Source organism: Pundamilia nyererei, unplaced genomic scaffold, assembly GCF_000239375.1.
Source record: "Pundamilia nyererei isolate P.nyererei 1_Seehausen unplaced genomic scaffold, PunNye1.0 scaffold00262, whole genome shotgun sequence".
In the NCBI taxonomy this organism is placed as follows: domain Eukaryota; kingdom Metazoa; phylum Chordata; class Actinopteri; order Cichliformes; family Cichlidae; genus Pundamilia; species Pundamilia nyererei.
In genome coordinates this window covers 624596-637895 of record NW_005187663.1, presented here as the reverse complement: position 1 = coordinate 637895, position 13300 = coordinate 624596, and the positions used below count along the sequence as shown (strand labels likewise).

The window sequence follows — 13300 nt, the reverse complement described above, 5'->3', positions numbered from 1 at the left end:
GGTTCCTTTGTAAGTGCGCATGCGCCATTAGCGTGCTGCCTGCTGTAACCCTAATTTCCCTCGGGATGAATAAAGTATTCTGATTCTGATTATTAAAAAGAGTATGCAAAAAAAGGCAACTACCATTCTGATATTGCTTTACCATTTTTTTGTTGTTTTCATTCATCCAGAAATCTCTCTGTAACTGCAGTCTTCAAGTAATTTTTTCACCATCATAATTTTCATCATCTATTCGTGTTCACAGTCTGGTCTGAGAAACTTCTAAATTTGTTTGTAGAGCACGAACAAATTCACAAAAATAATGCTGAATTAAATATGTGAGTGAAATGTTTGTCGACGATTTACGAGACATTTGTGTGTACACACCGAATGAGGTCTTTTCTCTTGACATAATACGAAGTTTTGTTCACAATGGTGATAATGGAAACCATTGTTCTCTTCTGGCTGACTGGTTACTACGACAGGTACTCGACCTCCTCTGATCAAAGACCTTCCAGAACCCATAGAGACTCTGATGACACGCTGCTGGGACAAAGAACCCAGCCAGAGGCCATCAATGAATGAGGTCAAAAACACTATGAATCATCTAATGAAGGTATAGTGCCACTACATGGAACCACGAATTATCATTTTATTTCAGTTTGTGTGTACAGTAAAGAAATGAATTATAGCATTTGTTTTCTCAGAAATTCAGTCAAATTTAGGGTTTTTTATGATGTGGTTCACTCCATCTCAAATCACCATGAGTCTCCTGCTCAGCCCTCATTGTTTTGAATTTTTTCTGCACACTGAAATCTGAGGCGTGTGCTTTAAACAGAGTGATCTAAAAAGATTAAAGGCTGAAATTTTCACTTTTTTCTGTTTTGTTTTGTACCATCAAAATGAATCTGACATTTGGGACCGACTTCCCTGGAGGAGTCTGATAATAAACTGTCAAAGATACTTAGCCACATTAAAAACTCAAGTGCCAATGTAACTGTTTTTGTGCGTAAAAAGAAATATAGTAAAACAATTAAAAGTAATGACATGACAAATTGGAACTATATCTAGAAACAATTAAACAAATGATCTTTTGAGAAGGTTTTATAAATCAGATGAACCTAGAGCAGTGTTTCCCAACCACTGTGCCACAGCATATAGTTGTGCCGTGGAAGATTATCTGGTTCCACCTGATTACTACTCTAAGCCAGCAGCATGAGTAACGGGCAGAACAATTGCATTCTCTTCCACTAGAGGGCAGTACAACTACCTGCTCAAATTACATCGGTTGCCAACTGCCAGTAAAACAGAAGACGAAGAAGAAATTACATAATAGTCATGCTGTGAGACAATCAGCGCCTAATAACAATAGATAAATATTTGAAAGAAAAAGTAGTCAGTCCGGTTCTGATAAATATTTATGCCCCGAACTGGGATGATTATAAGTTTATTGGCAAAGTAATATCATTAATTCCAGATATGAACTCAAAACAGCTGATTTTTGGTGGAGACTTGAACTGTGTGATGAATGTAACACTTGACCGTTCCAGCTCTAAACCTACAAATCTCTCCAAAAAAGCCAAGATATTATCTGTTTTTATGGCCCAAATAGGTTTTGTTGACCCCTGGCGGTTTTTATTTCCACAAAGTCATTTTCTTTTTTTTTCTAATGTACATCATTCATATAGTAGAATAGACTATATGAGTACTGAATATTTATCCATTGTAGAGTCAGATCATGCCCCTGTACTTTTCTCTCTACCAATCAGAACGCCCGCCCTGGAAGTTAGACAAGACTCTCCTGGCAGAGGAGGGTTTCTGTGAAATGATATTAAAAAAAAAATAGATGACTTTCTAATTTTTAACCAAAAAGATAATGTTTCACCTTCTCTCTTGTGGGAGACACTAAAGGCTGTAATCAGGGGAGAAATCATCTCATATTCGTTTAGAAAACACAAAATGAATTGAAATAGGCAAGAACCATTTCTATGGTAGGTGCTCAGTACTCTGTCTCTCCCTCTCCTGAGCTTTACAAAAGGAAGCTAGACCTCCAAATACAGTATAATTTGCTATCAACTGAAAAAACCGAACGTCTTCTGTTAAAGTCATGAGGTTATGTATATGAGCATGGCGATAAAGCCGGACGTTTATTAGCACATCAACTTAAATGCCACTCAGCCGCACAACAAATCCCACAAATACGAAAAGATGATGGTGAGTTAACAATTGACCCAATTGATAAAGCTCATTTATATGGGATGGGAAAAAAACTAGAATACGCCTGGATCAGTTACAGAGGCCTAAAGACCTAGGTGGTTTAGCCTTTCCAAATTTCGGCCATTAATACTGGGCCTCAAATGTTCAAAAAATAATTTATTGGCTCCACACCCCAGATGAAGATTGGTGCCAAATTGAAGCGGCGTCTTACATTTCCACCTCCCTTAGAGCCTTGGTCACCTGCAGCCTTCCAGTTTCCTCACGGCTGTACACCGACAGTCTTATAGTTCTTAACACCCTCAAAATATGGGCTCAATTTTAAAAGAACTTTGGGTTTAAAAATCTTCTCCATTTGAGCCCTATTCATAATAATCATCTTTTCCCTCCTGCCAGATTAGACTCTGAATTTGCTCTTTTGCAGAGACAAGGCATCCACAATTTTTCTGACATGTACATAGACGGTGTATTGGCAAGTTTTCAGGATTTGTCACAAAAATTTGACCTCCCTCAGCAGTATAACCCCAACTTTCCAAATATAACACCATTTACTGGTGTTGATGATCTGTTGAAACTCACATTTAAGCCTAAAGGTCTTATCTCTAGGATCGGTAATTGTATAGCCTCCTTTAAGAATATAACAATGGCAAAGATCAGAGCGGACTGGGAGGATGAGCTGGGGGTGGACTTGGAGCAGGAGACCTGGGAGAGCGCTCTTTTAAGAGTAAACAACAGCACTTCTTGTGCCAAATTAAACATCATACAGTTCAAGATTCTTCACCACATTCATTACTCTAAGGCAAGACTGGCCAAAATATTTCCAAACATAGATGCAAGCTGTGAGAGATGTAGAAATCCTTCTGCAGATTTAACACATATGTTTTGGTCATGTCCAACTTTAAAAGCCTACTGCTCAACAATTTTCAAAACACTGTCTGAAGCATTGAATGCTGAGCGTCAACCCAATGTAGTCATGGGTATATCTGGTGCTACAGATAGAGGACATAGAACATTAAGGAAAAGATACAAAAACATAATCGCTTTCACTACACTGCTTGCGCGCAGAAAGATATTATTGCATTGGAAGTCACAAATGCCACCCAAAGTGGCTCTGTGGTTCAGTGACCTGTCACAATATATAAAGCTGTACTCTCAAGGGGTCGAAGGAGAGATTCTTTGCCGTTTGGGATACATTGCTAAAACATTTAGAGAAAATTAAAACCGTACCCATCTGATACTCGCTTGGCAGCTACCGTATACCCTCATTGTTGTAATGGCGATTAGTTTTGTGCAAACTATTGCCTTTTAAGTGCACATCTTTAAATATAGTGAATTTTGATGTACCTCATTTAAATTTATTTTTTAATTTTTTCCTCTGGATTGGTGTCCAAGATGTTCTTGGGGTGGGGTATGCATATAAAAGAAGCATTGTGACTTTGTTACATGTATATCTTTGTATTACATTCTTGACGCACAATAAAAAAAATATTTTAAAAAAGAAATTTTTAAATTTAAGAATTTTTAAAAAAGAAAGGAAAAAGTAGTCAGTCTGACCTGGTCCTGGAGAAAACTCCTACCCAGATGAAGGCTCTAGCATGAGTAGTGGTCAGAAGAAAGCAAAAAGGGTATACTGGGGGCAAACCGAGCCAATTCTGCTTATACCTGGTGCGCAGGGAAAAATTATCGGAATGCTTTTTGTGACATTTTTGTTTGGTGGTGTGGCGTGTGATTTTTCTAATGTGAAGTATGTGCCGTGACTCCAAAAGGCTGAGAAACACTGGCCTAGAAAGAGTTCTTTAAAAATGCAGGGTGCTATGTGTGCATCTTCCAGTACTTTCCAGGTTCCGATGAACCACTGGATCTTCCTCATCAGTCGTCAGCCAGCAGAAGTGGCTCTTCGTCAGCCACAAGCACGGGTAACCATGCTACAGCTTCTACTAATGCATGATCACTTCAACAGCTATTTCAGTCTCTGCTAACTTTTTTTATAATAGATGGAATTGAAATCATTCCATGTTAAATCATTAATATTATCACAAATGATTTCTTTATTTCTGCTCAGACTCGTATGCTGACTGCACTATCAACTGTAGCCGGAGTGATGACGATATAGAACACACAAACTCAGTTGGTAGAGAGGAAACCCTGAAAAGTCCCGAGTCCAAATTTCCACTTCAGTTCAAGCCCTCAAAGGTAATAGAACATAATCACACAGTGATCACACTTCTTCACAGTGTTTTGCTTTTAACCTGTTTTATGATTTTTTTTTATTATTTTATGATTTTCAAATCCCAGAGTCCTGCATCGCGTACTGGTCTGCCCAGGACCTCAGGTGTGGACACTCAACCAGGGCCTTCCCAAAACTCAACCCACTCGAGCAGTTCTCCAATCAACTCTAGCCAGTCAGAACTGAAGATGACATTCAGCTCCACAGGTAGATTCACACAATATTATTTTCCTGCAAAATAATCATCAATTCAACCTTTAAAATATATGTGTCTGAGTAAATACTGTACCCGCCCCGCCGTGGACACATTGCAGTCATATTAGAAGATAGTAACTTCTGTTGACCTGAAGCAAGGTTTACAAGACGTCTGCCAAATTTAAAGACTGTGGTAAACTAATTTGTTTCTCTGTATACAGACAGTTTTTAGATTGTTTTCTATTTCCGTTTTGCCATCAATGTTCTATAACTCATTGGTTTTTAACTCTACATTTTAAAACATCAAAATAGCTCATGCTGTGTTAGACTTTTAAAAGCTCAAATTACTATATTTGGATGAGAGGGTGAAGTTACTGTCTAACACTAGCTGTTTGGTTAGCAACCTGCGTTTATAAATTGTATGAGACATGATTAATGCATAGCATTCTGACCACCAACAGGTGAAGTGAAAAACAATGATTTTCTCTTCATTATAGCACCTGTTGGAGGGTGGGATATTTTAGGGAGCAAGTGAACATTTTATCCTAAAAAGGTGATGTGTTAGAAGCAGGATAACTGGAGCAAGCGTATGGATTTAAGTGAGTTTGGAGGTCTCACTTTGCTGCTTACAGTGCTTAAATGTTGCTAACATTTTGATGCCTGATACAACAGCATACTTTCAGAATTGAATGGCTTGATGGAGTGCATGCCTCGATGGGTCAGGGCTGTTTTGGCAGCAAAAGCGAAACCAACACAATGTCTAAGGAGCTTGGAAAGAAAGCAACTGGACTTGTTAAAGTTTCGTGAAGATGTTTCATCTCTCCAACAGGCTTCTTCAGTTCTAAAACCAAATGGTGCAGCCACCTCTTGGTTGCACCTATAAATTGTTTCCATAAAGATTATGAATGGAAATGGAGAAAGCCAACATCCACTGGAAATGAGTCTGACTTGCTGCTGGCGATATGAATCAAGCTGTCACTACAGCTCTACAGAGGCTGAATGACCTGCATCAATAGGCATGATACCCCATGCTCCCAAAGTAACCCTTGGAGATGGGGTCGAATGCCTTCACCAAATACTCAGAAAAACCTACCAGGAAGAACCCAGGGACCTACTGGGTCTGATAATGGGTCCAGTGATTTCATCCAAATGGTGCAGAGTGCAGGGTATTTAAACCTATTGGGGGCTGTCCCTTAGGGTTCGTGATCCACTCGTGTGCTTCATCACGTGAGCCGAGGTGTGAAAAATGTTGGATCTCCAGTGTCACCTGTTGTAGCCAACCTTTACATAGAGGAAGTGGAAATTAAAGCTCTTGGCTCTTTCAAATGGACAGTACCTAGCCGCTGTCAAAGATATGCAGATACCTGCTGTTGCTCAGATACCCAGGGGACTGCTCAACTCCACTGCTGCTTGGGTCCAGTGAGAGTCATCTAATACCCTGGGTCGCCTACATGTTGGGTTGTGGCTACAGCTCCCAGTGTATCCGCACTTGCTGCTTCATCATGTACCCATCTCCACAGGACTTTACTGTATGTGTGAGTGTGGGTGGTTCACTAAGGGTTTCAGACCCAGCAGTGGTTTCCGACTCATTGGCTACCCTTACCTGGTTTGACCAGACATTTGAAGCTTTTGCCAGGGTGTGGCCACTGTTGCATGCTATTGAATTCAAATAGCTGCGAGGAGCCACAGGTGAGAGTACCAACAAGGAAGTAACTACTCAAAGGACAAACTGCTCCAAGGAGCATGACATGTCCCCTTATCAGAGGTACTACCTCTCCCTGCCACTCCATACAGCCCAACTTCCTTTGACTACCATGACCTGGATGACAGAGAACCTACACAGACAAACCAACACAATAATAGGCAGGTGGTCATAATGTTATGCCTAATCTGTGTAATACCTGATCAGTGCCTAGTGATATACTCCTTGTTTGTCTTCTTTGGTAAAACCTAGCACCTCATAACACTTATTTTCTAGTTCAGTCACAGATGTGGCTCAGTGCATGCATTAGTCTGACCACAGTAGCATTAGATGGTTCACTGCCAGTGTTTGGATTTGTGTTTGAAAAGTAAAAGTGTGTGTGTGTGTGTGTGTGTGTGTGTGTGTGTGTGTGTGTGTGTGTGTGTGTGTGTGTGTGTGTGTGTGTGTCTTTAGCTACCAATGGAGTAGATGGCTATCTGAAACTGGATTATCAGTTGCAGGTAAGATGATATTTTTATTGTGCTTAAAAACACAAAAACATAGCTGTAGTTCACCATGGTATTGGATTACAGTTTTCTCTGACTTTTCTAGGTGAGGACATATACCCACACACTTACATTTAGTGTTTATGCATGTATTAGTTATTGTTTTGTAAGTATGAGAACTCTAAATTATAAGTAATGTAGAAGATCTGCTAAATTCAGCAAAATATATATTTTGAAATTTAAAATGTATGCAATACTAAAATGTGATGTTTCTATTTCTTATGTTTGCCTAAATAAGTAAAATGTGAATATGTTTGAAATTCTGGACATGCAGCCATTTTTGGCCACTACTCCGACTTACTATGGAGGCATCCTCGTCAAAGACCTGAACCACCTGAACACCATTTATTTCTGCCATTTGTATCTGTAGTCTCATTCTTTTAGTCACTACCTGTGCTTATGACCACAGGTGAGGATGGGGTCATAGATCAACCACTAAAACTTCACTTTCGCACTCAGCTGCTTCTTAACCATGAGCCCCTGAAATGAGACCCAGGAAGAGGGTGGTAGATTGCCTGAAGCAGTTAGGACAGGACAGTGCCACTGACCAGACTGGCTGTATCCAGGGGAATCTACACCAAGTCTGTATGGTTTACTGAAGATACATAAACAGGGTGCACCTTTAAGACCGATTGTCTGCATGATCAACTCAGTCACCTATAACATCTCAAAGTTTCTGGCTTCGATTCTCAATCTGTTGGTATCTGAACACCACATCCAGAACACCTTGGAGTTTGTTGAGAAGGTGAGAGATGTCATTATGGAGGCAGATGAAACAATGGTCTCGTACGACGTTACATCTCTCTTCACTTGCATCCCAGTCATGGAAGCGTTGGAGGTAGTCCGTAAGAGATTACAGGATAACCCCAACCTCAGCAACAGGACCGCTCTCAGCATCCACCAAGTGTGTTTGAACTGTGTCTTCATTCTACCCTGGAACACCAAGTCATTGGTTCAGGTATGTGGATGATACCTGGGTGAAAATCAAATCTCAGGACGTTCCACAATTCACTGATCACATTAACTTGGTGGACCAAGACATCAAAGGGAGGATATGAAAAGTGGCAGGTTAGCCTTCTTAGACTGTGAGATTTCCATCAGTAATGGGCGACATCTAAAACTGATGTGTACAGTAAACCTACACATACGGATCAGTATTTAAGGTTTGACTCTCATCATCCACTGGAGCACAAAGTGGGCGTCATCAGGACGCTACAACACAGAGTGAACACCATCCCCACTGACACAGCGGCCAGAGAAGCAGAAGAACATCAAGAAGGTCCTGAGTAAATGTGGTTATCCCAGCTGGACTTTTGTCAAAGCTGGGAAGGCTCCCAAAGAAAGCTGCAGATGATCCAGGAGAAAAATACAACCTCTGACTAAGAGAAAACCTGTAGTGATCCCGTACGTGTCAGGAGTATCGGAGCAGTTGAGATGCATTTTTTCTAAACACCGGGTCTCTGTGGCTTTTAAACCCCAAAACACACTGCGCCAAACACTGGTCCACACCAAGGATCGGGTCCCCCGACACAAACAGAGTAACATAGTGTACGCTGTTAAGAGCAGGAGGATTGCCAGGATTTATACATCGGGGAAACCAAACAACCTCTGGCTAAGAGGATGGCACAACACAGAAGAGCCACCTCGTCAGGCCAGGACTCTGCAGTCTATTCACACCTACAGGCCAGTGGACATTCTTTCAATGATGAGGATGTAACATCCTGGACAGGGAGGAACGCTGGTTTGAGGGCAGAGTCAAGGAGGCCATTTACATGAAAAGGGAAAGACCATCTCTGAATCGAGGAGGGGGCCTAAGGGTACATCTGTCACCAACTTACAATGCTGTGATTGCAGCTATTTCCCAACTCTTTGTGATGGGACTCATGCTTATTGATTGGTGGTCATGACAATTTCCAAATTAATGATCAAGGAGCTGACGTAACAGCCCATTGTTCCTTCAGTGGGCTGGTTTCAGTCATTATGCAAATGTACTGTTTATAAGGTTGTGGAAACCTGCAGTCAGCTGAGACTGAAGAAGTCACCTGGATAAGTGATGAATCGTTTCTCCCACTGAAAACGCTACGTGGATGATTGAGCATGCATCCATACGTTACTTCAGATGCTGCACCAATCCATCTAGCTGTAAAAAAGAAAAAAAAAGATTATGGTAATTACCATGTGCCAGAATGAGGACCCACACCCATGATCTGCACGTTCTGGTATCTTTTATTTGTAAGGTTTCATTTCCCACTTTGTCATAGCACAAGCAGCATTTCAGCTGCTCTTCACACACTCACACACACCCACCCCTCTGGTCCCAGCACCATCCTTAAAGGGGAGGTGTGTTTTGCTGATGGAGATCAGGTGTGTGTCAGCCTCCCCTGACACCACATCCTGAATCCACTGCTCCAGCCCTCCCCTGCAGCTGAGCCACAGGCCGCACCCCACCACAACCAATATTGTTAATTAAGGGCAGCCGTGGTATAAATCACACTGTATCTCAAACACCTTGAGGTGACTGTGAATTATCTCTTTATAAATAAGATTTAATTGAATGAACTTCACTTGGTGATGGTCTGATAAATTTGCTTAACAAACTCTACTCCACAGCAATTGATTGTCAGTCTGAATTGGCCACACTGCTCTTTCTACCGGAAAATCACGGTATTGGACTTAGAGGTGCTAATTTTTATCCACACTGATTCACAGTCAGCTGTAAACCACCCCGGTGCAAGCTGCAGGCCACCACTCAGTAAAGCCAACAGAACCACTTACCTGGAAAAATATATAAAGATTATGAATGGAAATGAGAGAAAGCCAACATCCACTGGAAATGAGTCTGAGTTACTGCTGGCGATATGAAATCTAGCTCTCACTACAGCTCTACAGAGACTGAATGACCTGCATCAATAGGCACAGGGTTTGATAATAAGTCTGCGCCTGCCTGATGTGGTCAGGCTGAACCTGCTTCTATCTGTGAAATGCACAGGATGCTAGTGGAGGACCTACCATTTCTGTTATTGTGTGGCAAATGCTTATTACGCTCCGCAGTGCTGGGCAGTGAGCGTAGAGCCCACTAGAGGACGTCAGACCACCCTCATGAAGTCTGTGATTGTTTGGTCATAGAAATTTGCACCAGTGGCTTGCTAAAGGTCATTTTGTAAGACTGGCAGTGCTCATCCTGTTCCTCCTTGGACAAAGGAGCAGACACCAGTCCTGCTGATGGGTTATGGACCTTCTATGGCCCTATTTAACTCTCCTAGAGTAACTGCCTGTCTCCTGGAATCTTCTCCATGCTCTTGAGACTGCTGGGAGACCCAGCAAACCTTCTGCAAATTGCATGTATTGCTAGACATACTTTGGGAGTTGTACTACCTGTGCAACTTAGTAGGGTCCAGGTATTGCCTCATGCAATTAGTAGTGACACTGAACTCAGCCAAATGTAAAACTAGTGAAAAAAAGAGATAATATGAGGAGGGAAACCTGTAAAACCATTCATTCAAACCATTTGAGGGTTGTCTCATTGTTGCCCCTTTACTGCACCTATTATTAACTCCATAAACACCAAAACAGCTGATACTGAGTAACAACCCCCTCTGCTACTAAACTGACAAGTTCAATATTCTAGAAGTTTAACTGACTTGATGTTGTATTCTGATTAAAAACTGTTTCTTTCTTTCAATTTAATTTAATTTAATTTAATTTTTTTGAGCATTATAGTAGTATTCTCATCCAGCTGTTATGCTGAAGTCTGCATATGTAGAGTGTTGCATTAACCACAGCGTGTCCCTGTGTTTTCAGCCTCTGGCTCCTTGTCCAAACTCCAAAGAGTCCATGGCTGTGTTTGAGCAGCATATCAGGATGGCTCAGGAGTACCTCAAAGTCCAGTCAGAGATTGCTCTCCTTGTTCAGAAAAAGTAAGTCACATGCACAATATTAACTTAAGCAGAACTGTGAACATCTTAAGATGTGTGATAAGAGTGCATGATTTAATCAGGCACCTGGAAATGGAAAAATCAATGCCAACATTTAATCTTCAGTTAAAAATGGTGGACTTCCTATTGGGTTTAGGTCTTCAGGCCAATGGACAAAAATCTTAAAATGATTTATGTGAATCCTAGCATGTGGGCTCAACCAATAAAATACGTAGTATGTTAATATGAGCCCATGCTGCTTGAATAATGTTGCGGTCTGGTCTCTGGGGAGGCCAATCCATGGTTGACAGTGTTAGATTGTGTGTTGTTCTATCCATGTATGCTTTTACTGCACTGGCAGTGTGTTTGGGGTCATTGTCATGTTGAAAATTGAAACTGCTGCCAGTCAGTTAGTTTCCAGAATGATTGCATGGTGGATTAAAATCTGTCTGTTCATCATTCTCTGACATGATCTTAAAACACCAGCTGAAAAGCCGTGACAACCTTCGTGTTTTACAGTTGGCTACAGACACGCCCTGTTGTAACTCTCTCTTAAATTCCACTGTATTCACAGTGATTTGAACAAAAAAAAATCTAATTTGGATTCATCTCTCCTGTTGCCACTAATTTTCAGTCCAGTTGTCCACAAGACAAGCAAGAAAGTGAGATTCTGAGTTCATTTGTTTCTCACCAGCAGGCAGCAGCAGAGAGAATGTCCACTGTGGTGCACTGAAGCAAAATTACAAAAACTGCATTGTCTAAATACTTTTTGGATCTTACTTTATGCATGTCATTGCACCCTCTATGTAGGAAGGAGCTAATGACTGAACTGGAGCAGGATGAAATAGAACAGCAGGCCTCGTTTCGACTCATCCAAGAGCGCAGCAATCTGCTGGAGGACAACAGCAGCCTATCAGCCTACTGCCAGGGCCTGAGGAGTAAACTGAGCCTGATGAAGAGCCAGAACTAATAGCACAGCTGGAACAAAATGATGGGTTGCAGCAAGCAGTCCACACCACTGTTGTTTTTACTGTGATCGCTCCCCTTTTGAAAGAAGAGAACAATCACTGGCAGAAAAGCCCGTTATCTTAGAAAATGAGACTCTGCTAACTACATAAGGTACATCAAGATAATATTAAAGGGAAAGTTGCTAATTTGGAATTAAAGCCTTTAAAGTAAAGCTGAATTATAAGTTGATGTTCTTTGTTAATGAACCACACTGTGTGTACAATTATTAGGCAAGGTGTATTTCTGAGGATTAATTTTATTATTGAACAGCTACAGTGCTCTAAATCTGAATGTTTAAGACAGTAAAAGTGAGGTTTTGTCTTTCATCAGAGAATATATATATGAGCACAATTATTAGGCAACTATTATTGTGCAGAATTATTATGCAACTAAATGAACAAAACAAACATTTTTCCATCTCACCTGTTTATTTCCATCTGTTAAAGTGAGAATAATAAAACGACTCAAAATTTACATATAAACATTTCTGACATGTCCAAAATAATAATAATGATAATCAGGGACTAATATAGCCACCCTTCTTTTCAATAACTCACAAGCCTTCCATTCATGGAGTCTGTCAGTGTCTTGATCTGTTGATGATTAATGTTTTGTGCAGCAGCAGCCACAGCCTCCAAGACACTGTTCAGCGAGGTGTACAGGGCCCACAGGTTCTCAATGGGGCTTTTCAGAGTCCTTTAGATCTCTTTTTTTGGCCCATTTTGCCTGAGGAAGAGAAGCTGCCTGAAAATTATGCACACCTTTATATAGTGTCGGTCTCCTTAGGCCACACCCTCACTCATCACGCAAATACACATCACCTGATATGCAACATTAAGTTTATACAGCTTGAAGTTGGAAAATATGCATAAAATTATGATATGGCCAAAATACCCACTTGCCTAGTAATTGTGCATGCAGTGTATGGATTTATGATGTGATGTGTAACATTCTTTGAGGCAAGCTGCTTTGAAGGATCCCGGTATTCCCGTGTCTTATAAGATACTTTCGGACAACAGGAACTTTGTCATAGTTGCAGTAACTGTTGACGGTCCAATTTTATTTGATTTTATCATTTGCATGATAATGGTCATGAGAATTCTCATTGATCAAGGCCCACTGATCAAAGACCACTGATGAATTATTTGCATAATTATGATGAAAGAACTGACCTCCCATTGTTCCTTCAGTGGGCTGGTTTCAGTCATTATGCAAATGTACTGTTTATAAGATTGGAAACCTGCAGTCAGCTGAGACTGAAGAAGTCACTTGGATGAGTGACGAAACGTTTCTCCCACTGAAAACGTCCAGATGAACAGAATCAACTTTTGGACATTTACTTACCTGGATGATTGAGCATGCATCAAGACATTATTGATTGTGGTTACTCAGCTTATGGTTCAGCAGCAAACTCTTCCATCAGCTGGCAGAGAGGAATGTAAAATTCTTAATAATACAATAAGATAATACTCCATTACAAATAAGGCAGTGTAGTCAGACATAAAAATAAAAGTGT

At 40.8% G+C, this 13300-nt stretch overlaps 1 protein-coding gene across 1 annotated transcript in view; it reads left to right on the top strand.

Annotated features, from left to right (window-relative positions):
• The window catches only part of LOC102198666 (mitogen-activated protein kinase kinase kinase 7-like), a 26449-nt gene extending 13558 nt beyond the window's left edge, over window positions 1-12891 (top strand). The window contains exons 8-14 of the mRNA XM_005750118.2: window positions 465-595; window positions 4025-4109; window positions 4256-4386; window positions 4489-4627; window positions 6771-6817; window positions 10664-10779; window positions 11587-12891. Coding sequence (XP_005750175.1) covers window positions 465-595; window positions 4025-4109; window positions 4256-4386; window positions 4489-4627; window positions 6771-6817; window positions 10664-10779; window positions 11587-11746 — 809 coding nt within the window. The 3' untranslated portion in view covers window positions 11747-12891. The remainder of the gene's footprint in view (window positions 1-464; window positions 596-4024; window positions 4110-4255; window positions 4387-4488; window positions 4628-6770; window positions 6818-10663; window positions 10780-11586) is intronic.
• Window positions 12892-13300: the final 409 nt, after the last annotated feature.